The following is a 12,341-nucleotide window of genomic DNA, read 5'->3' as shown; positions in this document are numbered from 1 at the left end:
GATTCACCGACAGGCAAAAAAAATACATGTTCATTATTTCATTTTACCAGCAAATGCCTGCAAAATAAATAAAGACACCATACACTACAGCTCAATTCAAATGTCAGTGTGGTACTGTGGTAGTTTAGATGCCATCTTATATTTTTCTTTACTAAAATGTGCTAAATAACCTCACCTGTCCTCTGAAGCAGTCACACCTTTTCTGTCATCACCTGTGGATTCATAATTGTGATGGCTGTCTACATTAGAATCATGGTTTTATAAGTGTGCTGTTTGCTTTGTCATTGTGCCATATTGAGTGACTCTGGTGGCCTGCCAAAACAAACCTGACCAAACACAGGGCAAACTGAACAACTGAACCAGACTGGATTTTATAGATTTTACTAGCGATGTGTCATCCATTTTGCTGCCGGTGTGCAGTCTTTAATGGAATCCACAGTCATTCAATTATGTGTGTGTGAGAGCATTTCATATGTGTGTGTGAGAGCATGTCATATGTGTGTATGAGAGCATTTCATATGTGTGTGTGAGAGCATGTCATATGTGTGTATGAGAGCATTTTATATGTGTGTGTGAGAGCATTTCATATGTGTGTATGAGAGCATTTCATATGTGTGTGTGAGAGCATTTCATGTGTGTGAGAGCATTTCATATGTGTGTATGAGAGCATTTCATATGTGTGTATGAGAGCATTTCATATGTGTGTGTGAGAGCATTTCATATGTGTGTGTGAGAGCATTTCATATGTGTGTATGAGAGCATTTCATATGTGTGTGTGAGAGCATTTCATATGTGTGTATGAGAGCATTTCATATGTGTGTGTGAGAGCATGTCATATGTGTGTATGAGAGCATTTCATATGTGTGTGTGAGAGCATTTCATATGTGTGTATGAGAATATAACATTTCAGTTGTGTGTGTGAGAGGATTTCACTAGTGTGTGAGAATATAACATTTCAGTTGTGTGTGTGAGAGCATTTCATATGTGTGTGTGAGAGCATTTCATATGTGTGTATGAGAATATAACATTTCAGTTGTGTGTGTGAGAGCATTTCATATGTGTGTATGAGAATATAACATTTCAGTTGTGTGTGTGAGCGCATTTCATATGTGTGTGTGAGAGCATAACATTTCAGTTGTGTGTGTGAGAGGATTTCATATGTGTGTATGAGAATATAACATTTCAGTTGTGTGTGTGAGCGCATTTCATATGTGTGTATGAGAATATAACATTTCAGTTGTGTGTGTGAGAGCATTTCATATGTGTGTATGAGAATATAACATTTCAGTTGTGTGTGTGAGCGCATTTCATATGTGTGTATGAGAATATAACATTTCAGTTGTGTGTGTGAGAGCATTTCATATGTGTGTATGAGAATATAACATTTCAGTTGTGTGTGTGAGCGCATTTCATATGTGTGTGTGAGAGCATAACATTTCAGTTGTGTGTGTGAGAGGATTTCACTAGTTTGTGTGAATGGTAATTCTGAATAATGTCCCTGACGGCCCCTCATACTGGTTCTCCGTTATCAGGTCCTTTTGTGTCTTTTTATTTCAAAATTGAGTTCACTAGTTGAATATTACTTTATCTAAATACATTCAAGCAAGCTCATCAAACTTTCAGTGACCTCCATGCTTGCTCTTTTTGCTCATGAATTCCACGCACTACGCTGGCATGACTTCAGTATGAATCCGTGGTCAGTGCCTGGTTTCTGTGTCTCGTACACAGATGACTGTGACACATAACTTGGCTCCTGTGCATGTTTTCTGTCTCATAAATGCTTATCAGGTGTGTGGCACACTGGTGTAAAACTAATTATAAACAGTGTCATTATCATTTGTTTATTCACTAATTGCAGGTTGCACTGAAGTTCAACCTGGGTCATTCTTGCTCACGTTTTGCACAGAATCATTTATAACATCCATTCATCCATCTTCTACCGCTTTCCCTGCCACACATAGAGACAAACAACCATCCGCTCTCACAGTCAATTTAGAGCAGGGGTCTCAAACTCAAATGACCTGGGGGACAGTGAGTGTCCAGTCTGGTAATGAGGGGACTGGTAATGAAATATAAGTTTCAGCTACAGTATGTGGGGAAATTAGCTAAAAATCACAATAACACAATAAAGATATTCACGATGATATCTCACAGAATTCTAAAGTAAAAGTGTTTGTTATGATATGGAAGATTCACAATAAAAAACATATTTATGTTATTGAAATCAAAAATGACAATATGTTATGTATTTTTTTTATTTCATTTCATGTAATACAAACACTAAACATGCTCATATATATGTATCATTTTACATTAAATACATTTAGAAGTGTGATTGATATAAACTTGGGTATTATGATTATAAAAACTATTGCTCCCTGTTGACATAACAATCATATTTAGTATTATATTCTGTCTATAATCTAGCTACAGGAGGAGGAGGTAGTGGCTCCACATCTCATTATAAGTTGATATTAGGGGGCCGCATGTGGCCTGCGAGCCGCGAGTTTGAGACCTCTGATTTAGAGTGCCCAATTGACCTAATCCCCAAACCTGCATGTCTTTGGACTGTGGCAGGAAACCGGGAGAACCCATGTGTGCACACACAGGGAGAACATGCAAACTCCATGCTGAAAGGCCCTTGTTCAAACCAGGTCATGAACCTAGGTCAAGAGTGCGAACCACTACACCAACCATGTGGTCCCATTTGTAACATTTTATCTGTTTTAAGTACAACGTACAATTTAAACATCCACTTAAACCTGAAGCTGTAACACTCGAGGTCGTACAGCACAAGACAGAATCCAACATTGGCGGATTAGTTAATCATCAACTCAACTGAGAGTGAAAACCTCAGCTGATTTAGCACAATGTGCAGTGATGCACAGCTTTAGAGAAACCGTAATTAGCCTGAACTTTATTGTAAGTGAATTCACATCATAAAGAAACTTTAAACTTTTAAAAGGTCTGCTGCTTTTACATTTTCTTAAGGAGGCCAGTGAGAGTGCTAGTAGAAGGGAAAGCTTTGGGAGGAAGACAGTAATAGGCAGATAAAGTATTGTTAACCTCAATCCAAGTCAAAGGAGTTAGTATCTGTTTTCACGGGGAAAACAGATCAGACAATTACTACCACGTTAATATGCAGGCTGTGCAAGACTGTATTGGACTGTACTCATTGTCCTTATCAGTCAGTCAATATCCACTGTGACACTGATTTAAACTAAATGAATACTAATTATAATACTAATAATAATACTAATAATAACAATAACAATACTACTACTACTACTACTACTAATAATAATAATAATAATAATAATAACAATAATAACAATAAAACCCTATTTGTTCACGTTGTCCCCCAATCCCCCTGTGTCTACTGGGACTGGCTCTGGCAGTTTCATGAATAAACCCTTTAATGGCATCACTTTCTGCGGGTAACAAAATAGTTTGGAAACCAATTTACAAGATGATAATGAAAAAAGAAAAAACTTTGGAGAAGGAAACAAAAACCATTATGAAACCAGACTGCTAAAAATAATTAAGAGTATTTCCCCACAGATTAAAGACAGATGCTGTTTCATAACTGAGCTACATTGTTCAGCGGTTTAACACTTGAAGAGTTGTAATAGTGCCAAACAAGCATTTCTTAAATGGAGAGTGATTTTTAACATTTTAATGAATAAAAAATTCCAAACTAATAGTAGAGATAAAACATATCCCTTTATGGTTCTATATAAACAAATATCCGAAGTTTCAAAAACAATATATTTTCCCTACTTACTTGAGCATATCAGGTCTTTCTAATACAGTATTACCTAAAATATGAGTCTGAAGAAGTATATTAATCTGTTTCTGTTTGTTGAAAAAAATACTTCCAACAGACAGCTTGTTATATGACGTAAATATCCTAAAGTTTCAGTTGATACGATGATGCATCAGCAAAAGGTGTAAATACCAAAGACCAAAGAATATGTCTGGATTTCATTTAGCTGCTTCAGAAGAAAGATCAAAACATCTGCTGTGATCATGCAACTGTTATTCGGATATAAGTGAGTGAATAAGTTACCCAAGCAGTTTCCATGGCACTTTGCTTTTAAAATGAGGTGTACTGGTAAGTAAAAAATAAAAGTAATATTTGAGCCATTGCTTAAATTGAATTGATGTAGGAGGGTGGCAAAAATAATCATTCATTATTTGTATTCTTCATTACATACCTGCTCTGACTTAAAAACTGTCACATGGACATTTACATCTGTGTTAAGAAGGCTTAGAAATTCCAAATATGATGAATAGACTCTGGTTTACATTCAACGTTAAATTCAGTGAAGTGATGCATGTAAAATAATGTGAATGTGCTCTTTGTTCCATGATGTCTGGGGCTGTTAAACACGTGGTCTAATACTTTTTACACTTTTCTGCTGGTTTTACTGATAGTACTCCATCGGTCGGTAGATGACCTTTTGGACATTGATGCTATATTGAGATAGTGGGAGACAAATAGTAGCTGAAGCTGCAAGAGCAACAGTGTGAAAGCTTATGAATGACAAAAGTAAAGTAATACTGCTCTCTGCTGTTATTCATCATGTACTACATGACACATGAGGGGACAGGAGCTTTATGTGGAGTGGATCTTTCAGAAGCTCAATCAGGATATCTACTGGGGAAAAGGGGACATGACATGGAAAGAAAGAAAAAAAACAAATAACTTCCTTTTTCAGTTGCCAACAAGCATTGGTCGAACAGAAGTCACACAAAACTCTTCCAACTGTGAGGACAAAGCTTATGTGGAACAAGCTGCATGTGTTTCAAATTGTGCGTTCAGTCACCACAGTGAACAAAATCCATGAGTACACCACCTACAAAACACTACACAATTAGTTTAAAACTGTGTTAAAAACACACAATAATGATATTAATAACCTACTCAGGTGATCTGTGTGTGGGAAGAACAGACAATATTATACATTTATTACACTCAGAAAAGTGCTTTAGTCTTATTTTGTAGTAAAACAGTGATTATCCGACTAAAGAAAACGTCAGAAATCTTGTATCTTTTATATAACGCTCTCTGTAACAGTAACACATCAACTTGAACCGTCACACCTGAGCCACTCCCTTTACACAATGCCACAGTCTAAATTTTGGGGAAGTGTGGAAAGTTGTAGGGTTTGAGTTTCGATACGAGTTATGTTGTATTATGTCAAGGTCACACCAAGTGAGAGCCCACTGGAATGTCACCCACTGGTGAACTGCCATTTTCAAGCCTTTGCTTTTTAGTTTTGTCTGTTGTTGTTGTTGTTTTTTAACCAGAAGAGACCATATTTGAATAAGAGTGTGAAGTTTGGAAAAAGTTAGTGATTTTCTTTATAACAGTAATTGTTTGTGTAACAGTAACGGCCCTTGTGCTTCTCCATGTTTGCAAATGAAGAATGAAATCAATTAAATAAAAAAATGTTCAAAGAAATAAGTATGCCTAGTTATAGTAAATTGCTATAAGTGCGTATGTGTGTGTGGGCTATGTGGATCAATTGTGAAACAAAACTATCTTTGCGAGGACACTTTGACCTTGTGAGGACATGTTGGCTAATCCACCCAACTTTAACAGGCTTTTTGAGGATTAAGACCTGGTTTTATGATTAGGGTTATTGTGTGTGTGTGTCTTTAACCTAACCCTAAGGGTTAAGGATTAGACATGTAGTGGTGATGGTTAAGGTTAGGGTAAGGGGAGTGTGTGTGTGTTTGTGTGTGTGTGTGTGTGTGTTCGTATACCTCAACAAACCAAACCTGTTCACATGTGTTTTCCTGTGAAGGAAATCACAGCATCTCAGCTTCACACTTAATTACCTCCTTTGATCCAGTGACATATTTTGACTCCATCTGTCACCTGTTCCCAGTCGTCAAGTCCTGAAGACATGTCTTACTTCCTCATGAGATGTCAATTCTGAGCTCTCTTAAAAACTCCCTGCATTTAGACATGCAGACGTGCCACGGTGCATGCACAGGTTAAATCTAAAATTCCATCAAAATGGATACAATAGCTGATAGAAGTGGCATGGAATGTGGCATGGTTGTTAGACCGTGCTCATGCCCAAGTCCAAGCAGGAAAAAGTTTCTTTTGTTTTTGTTATCATTAGAACTGATTTTGTCCGGCACAGACAGATCCTAGGTGAGATAGAGGATTTCAATGACTTGCTTTTTCATAAAGTCAAACTCAATTATTTGTCGGCAAGCTCTCTTAGGTTTAACAACATTTAAAAACACTTCAAATACATACAGTGCTTAACAAATGTATTAGACCACCTTTTTTATTTAACATTTTTATTTTTTCTTCAAAATCTTTCAAAAACGTGTTTAAAACTCAAAATGTTGTTGTTATCTATTTGGCAAATAACAAACTGGATTCACCTTTTTATACACAAATATCAGAGGGCTCATTGGGCATCTTCTCTGAGAAGTCAGAAATGAATTATTCATCCACCAAAACAATGTTTTCTGTAAATCGGGACGTCTTAATCTAGAAATAATAATGTGCTTTACTATTTTTCAGTTTTGTATGTAAAACAGTAATGGATGACAATAATAATTATATTTTTAGTATTATCAATATAATTTCAGTTAAAAAGCTTCTGCATACTGGTGTATTAACCATTACAGAAACATAAAAAAATATTTTGATAATTACCAATGCTGTTAATTTCGGGCAGCTGTGGCATAAAACCTTACATTGGGTAGTGGTTTAATGCAGTTGTTAAGCAATGTACATTTACTGAAAATATGTAATGAAAATAAATTAAATTTAAGCACATTGGAGTTATATGACACAAAGAACTGCATCATAAATGAATTAAACTTTTCAAGCTTTTGTCACCACAGATTACATAACAATAATAATAATAATGATGATATCAGTGTGACATACACTTACACTTGAACATTAGCATGGCGATGTCTTAGAAGGAGTCTATTAATTAATCAGGAATGTGACAGTACAACTCATCTCCCAGACACTGAGACATGGTTGTGTTTGTTGACAGGAATGCAATAACATTTGAAATGATCTTCCTGGTTGAATGTAATTACAGTAACTTAAGTTCAGTGTGTGTGGGAGGGAGGAAGAGGGGAATATATAAGCTCCACAGTCACTGGGTCTGCTCATAATTTGCTCAGGGTCTTCAGGCTGATTTCAGAAGCATCTGCAAGTTTGAGGTCAGTTGGTTGATTTGATTTTAAAGAGAAAAAAAACATTCTATGTGATGATGATAAGCAGGACAATGTGTAATGAGTTGGATTTTTTTGTCTTTTTTTTCTAATTTCAGTGTCTTCTCTGGACGTCCTCACGCACCACAATGTTAAAGCTCCTGTTCTTGGCTGCGCTCTGTGCCAGCTGCGTGGCAAGACGTAAGAAGTCATTTCCAGATGTTTTTTTACGCCATTTCAAACTTTTCCATCTAACATGGATAGTGGAATCAAGAATAATATGTTTGATTGTATGTTTTGTTTTTGTTTTGTCGTTCTAGCTGGCGTGATGCATTACTCATTCGATCCTGCAGTTGGACCTGGTAGTGGTACGTCCTTTTCCTCTGCAGGGTCAGGGGGAAGGATCACAGCAGTCAGGGTTTGGGAGGCCACCAATGCTTACATCACTGGGTTAGTAGTTCTTCTTTGTTATCTATGGGTGGAGGATTATTATAATTATTACTTATATATTACAGAAGAGAGGGTCAATAAAGTAAACCAATAGATACCTGTAGTACTTGTACACAAGCAGGTTTCCCTCAGTCTCTTGCTGTTTCAAATGCATTAAGTGTGTATCACTGCTCTGTTTATCATCTGCCCTCACCTCTTCTTGAATCATCTTTTATGTTTACCAGTGTTTCCTCTCTGTCTCTGCAGTATCCAGGTACGATATGATTACATCTGGTCTAGAGTTTTTGGACGTGTTTACAGCACTGCGCATGAGCTGAATCTGTTTGATGGAGAGGTCATAGTTCAGGTAAGAGATTTATTTGGCTTGATTAAAGAATTCAGATATTTTGTTTTATTTTCCATCTAGATGTTGACATATGATATACATGCACTAATAACAGTTACATAATTTGCTCCTTTGTAAGAACTAACTACAACTGCTGTGTTAGTTTGCTCACATTGTTGTGCATGTTTCAGGTGTCTGGAAAATACCACACCAACTACATTTATCAGCTGACATTTGTGACCTCTAGAGGGCGCTCGATGATCGCTGGCCAACCATACCAGGTTTTAATCCATTCTGATTATTACAATTATTAATAATATGTTTCATGGTCATGCATTAACATTTGATGCTGTTTTGCAGCTCTCATTTAATTTCTACACACGGTACGAAGATGCAGAGCTCATACTCCTGAGTGGGCGCTACAATTCTGCTGGAATTACTTCACTGGCAGCTCACTGGGGAGTTGCCTCCCAGAACACCACTGACACAAGCATGTGATGTCACACCACCTGTACCTTTAAATGTTGAGCCTGTGTAACAATGTGTTATTACAAAGATAGGGAAGATTAACAAAGTAGCAATGTACATCTATTTGTTTATTTTTTTGGTGTAAATCACATGAATTTTGGTTTTTATTATTATTCTGCTGAAATGAGAACTGCTGCAATTACAATTTGCAACACATGTTTTGTGAAATAGATTTAATTTTGTTGCTTTTGTGAAAAAAAAAATAAAGACAACATGATTAAATGGTATAAATAATAATGCTGTTGCTTCTTTACCCTGACCTCTTCCTACCTTTATACAACATCAGATTTGACTCTACACTAAGTGAGAAAACAGAATACTCTGGGTTTATAAACTGGGTAAAATATTGATACATTTTAGTGAGGTATTAAAAGCAAATGGCATGGTAATATTGACATTTACGGTGTATTGAGTGATTCATAACTTCCCCTCGTGCACAGAGGACGCAAGAAGCACGCAAGACACCAACAAAAAGATCACAGATTGAGTGGTGCAGCGGGTTTAATTTAACACAGTTCAAATAAACAAAAAAAAACTGTGGTCACCAGCCTCACATATACAGCATATATTGTGTGTGAGGTTTACATGTACTGTAGATGTGACAACTGCAGGTGCAGCACATAAGCTCAATCAAACGTGAGAGCATTGTTTCATTATGTCACTTTTGTTTGTTTTCACTTGAATTGTTTCATAATTCCACTACAAAATATGTGAAGGCTGGTGATTCTATTTTGGGGTCAGCATGTAGTTGTCCCTGGGGCACATGGCCCTGTGCTGGGGTGGCCTGGATGGATGTTAGGTCTGTGGATGTCACCTGTTTCTGGCAGTGGCTGGCCTTTGTCTATGGCTCTGTTATTCCTGTTGGGTCTCAGGTGTAGCTGTTCTGGGATGCAAGGCCTTGGTTCTTTCTTGCTTAAGGGGTCTAAAGCTCACTCTGGAGATTTGGGTCTTAACATGCCTGCAGTTGAGAGTCAACCTGATTTTGCCGTGAGCCCTTATAATTCTCGTCCATGTCCTGCAAGAACTTTTGGACACACCTACAGATGACTGACACTCAATCACACAAGCATGCTCAAGAAGGCTTTGTTATGTCTTACATAATTATGTCATTGTATGTTCCATCTCTGCGATCATTGTTTTTGTTGCTGCTGTTGTAATTGTTGTTTTTATTTATTCATTTAGTCCTACCCTGTTCTGTTGTTCCCTCTCTTATCGCGTTCCAACCAACACTTTCCACCCCGTTTGTCTCAATGAGCCCGATAATAAATACAATTCAGCTTCTTCCTGTGGACGAGCGTGCCCGCCACATCCTCCATAACACAAATCTTTCTGTCACTGCAAGGCATCCAGTCTGCCATTTGAGCATGTCTGAGATTCTGGACACAACAGGTTGAACAAACAAAACAATAACAGCAGCCAGAAGATAGTTGAAACAAAACCACTATTATTGTCTTTCTTTCTTGTGTTCACACACTTGACCATGAAGGAAGTTTTTCTTTGGGTAATTTAACAAGGTGATGACATGTCACAAATATTCCAGGTGAATCCAGTAGAACCAGATGACACAATCATGCAGGACTTTTCTTTCAGGTTGTTTCCCTGTTTTTATCTGACAGACAAATGTCAACTGCGTTCAGGAGGATGATGTCAAAGACCTAATTTCTCAGTAAAAGTCACTCAAACTCAATTACTTGTTAATGCCTGGAGTCCCAAACATTTCAAATAATGAAAGGCATTTAAAAACAAAGGCCTAATCAAATGTTATGACTTTGGGGGGAAGAAATGTAAAACACTTGTAGCCTATACATAGTGTTGCCGCACATGACAGGCCTCTGAACATGAAAAGACAACATTTCGGTCTTAAGCCTCATATGAAATGTTTTTGTCTGGAATCTATAAATGAATAAACACATTGCTGAGCATCTATTAACAAAACCAACTAGAGTTTCTGATCAAAACAAATGATTTCTCATCAGAAAATGAAGTTTACTCATTTCACAGAGAAAAAAAAAACCTTCATTTGCACAGAAAAAACTAATCTGTAGCATGAAGTTTTATTATATTTTGGAATCAATAATACACTGGTTTTGGGGCGTAGTCTATTAATGTACCAAGAATGCGACAGCATGACTTAATTCCCGGATGGAAGAGACGGTTATGAAAGATGTTATTACTGTAACACTGAGTTTTCTTCCTTGTTACTGTTATTATAGAATACAAAATGTAATCTGGCATGAATGAGTGTGTGTGTGGGAGGGAGGGAGGAATAGGTATTTAAGTTCCAGTGTCACAGAGTCACAGTGTCTGCACATCCTTTGCTCAGACTCTTCAGGTTAATTCCAGACGGTGAGTATGAAAATCTGCATCTGCATCTGCAAGCTTTATTTTTTTATCTACCAATACTAAATGCATCCTATAATGCAGAATCTAATCACTTAAATTAGAATAAGATAAGTACATATGCTAACATACCCCCATACAGAAAACTGATAAAATGATAAGCAGGACAATGTGTAATGAGTTGGATTTTTTTGTCTTTTTTTTCTAATTTCAGTGTCTTCTCTGGACGTCCTCACACACCACAATGTTAAAGCTCCTGTTCTTGGCTGCGCTCTGTGCCAGCTGCGTGGCAAGACGTAAGAAGTCATTTCCAGATGTTGAGACCCTTTTTACGCCATTTAAAACTTTTCCATCTAACATGGGTAGTGGAATCAAGAATAATACGTTTGATTGTATGTTTTGTTTTTGTTTGTCGTTCTAGCTGGCGTGATGCATTACTCATTCGATCCTGCAGTTGGACCTGGTGCTGGCACGTCCTTTTCCTCTGCAGTGTCAGGGGGAAGGATCACAGCAGTCAGGGTTTGGGAGGCCACCAATGCTTACATCACTGGGTTAGTATTTCTTCTTTGTTGTCTATGGGTGTTGGAGGATTATTATAATTATTACTTATATATTACAGAAGAGAGGGTCAATAAAGTAAACCATGAGATACCTGTAGTCCTTGTACACAAGCAGGTTTCCCTCAGTCCCTTGCTGTTTCAAATGCATTAAGTGTGTATCACTGCTCTGTTTATCATCTGCCCTCACCTCTTCTTGAATCATCTTTTATGTTTACCAGTGTTTCCTCTCTATCTCTGCAGTATCCAGGTACGATATGATTACATCTGGTCTAGAGTTTTTGGACGTGTTTACAGCACTGCGCATGAGCTGAATCTGTTTGATGGAGAGGTCATAGTTCAGGTAAGAGATTTCTTTGGCTTGATTAAAGAATTCAGATGTTTTTTTTATTTTCCATCTAGATGTTGACATATGATATACATGCACTAATTAGACATAATAACAGTTACATAATTTGCTCTTTTGTAAGAACTAACTACAACTGCTGTGTTAGTTTGCTCACATTGTTGTGCATGTTTCAGGTCTCTGGAAAATACCACACCAACTACATTTATCAGCTGACATTGGTGACCTCTAGAGGGCGCTCGATGATCGTTGGCCAACCATACCAGGTCTTAATCCATTCTGATTATAACAATTATTAATAATATGTTTCATGGTCATGCATTAACATTTGATGCTGTTTTGCAGCTCTCATTTAATTTCTACACACGGTACGAAGATGCAGAGCTCATACTCCTGAGTGGGCGCTACAATTCTGCTGGAATTACTTCACTGGCAGCTCACTGGGGAGTTGTCTCCAAGAACACCACTGACAATGCCGAATAATAATAATCAACTGGCAAACAAAACGGTGATAATACGGTGATTCAGTAACCAAAACCTGATTACCTATAAATATGTTTCAAACATGTGATTTCACATCACCAGCATTTCTAAA

General features: G+C 37.3%; 1 protein-coding gene across 1 annotated transcript; it reads left to right on the top strand.

Annotated features, from left to right (window-relative positions):
- Positions 1 to 7,120: 7,120 nt before the first annotated feature.
- LOC131471310 (uncharacterized) lies at positions 7,121 to 12,236 on the top strand. Its single transcript, XM_058647810.1, has 13 exons — positions 7,121 to 7,209; positions 7,320 to 7,401; positions 7,521 to 7,650; positions 7,897 to 7,996; positions 8,167 to 8,256; positions 8,336 to 8,469; positions 9,376 to 9,490; positions 10,847 to 10,849; positions 11,058 to 11,139; positions 11,265 to 11,394; positions 11,644 to 11,743; positions 11,923 to 12,012; positions 12,092 to 12,236. Exons 2-13 carry the CDS (start codon positions 7,350 to 7,352, stop codon positions 12,227 to 12,229), a joined length of 1,164 nt encoding a protein of 387 aa, XP_058503793.1. The 5' UTR covers positions 7,121 to 7,209; positions 7,320 to 7,349; the 3' UTR covers positions 12,230 to 12,236.
- Positions 12,237 to 12,341: the final 105 nt, after the last annotated feature.

The sequence above is a fragment of the Solea solea genome, chromosome 13 (genome assembly GCF_958295425.1).
Source record: "Solea solea chromosome 13, fSolSol10.1, whole genome shotgun sequence".
In the NCBI taxonomy this organism is placed as follows: Eukaryota; Metazoa; Chordata; class Actinopteri; order Pleuronectiformes; family Soleidae; genus Solea; species Solea solea.
This window is presented reverse-complemented; position numbering and strand designations above follow the sequence as displayed.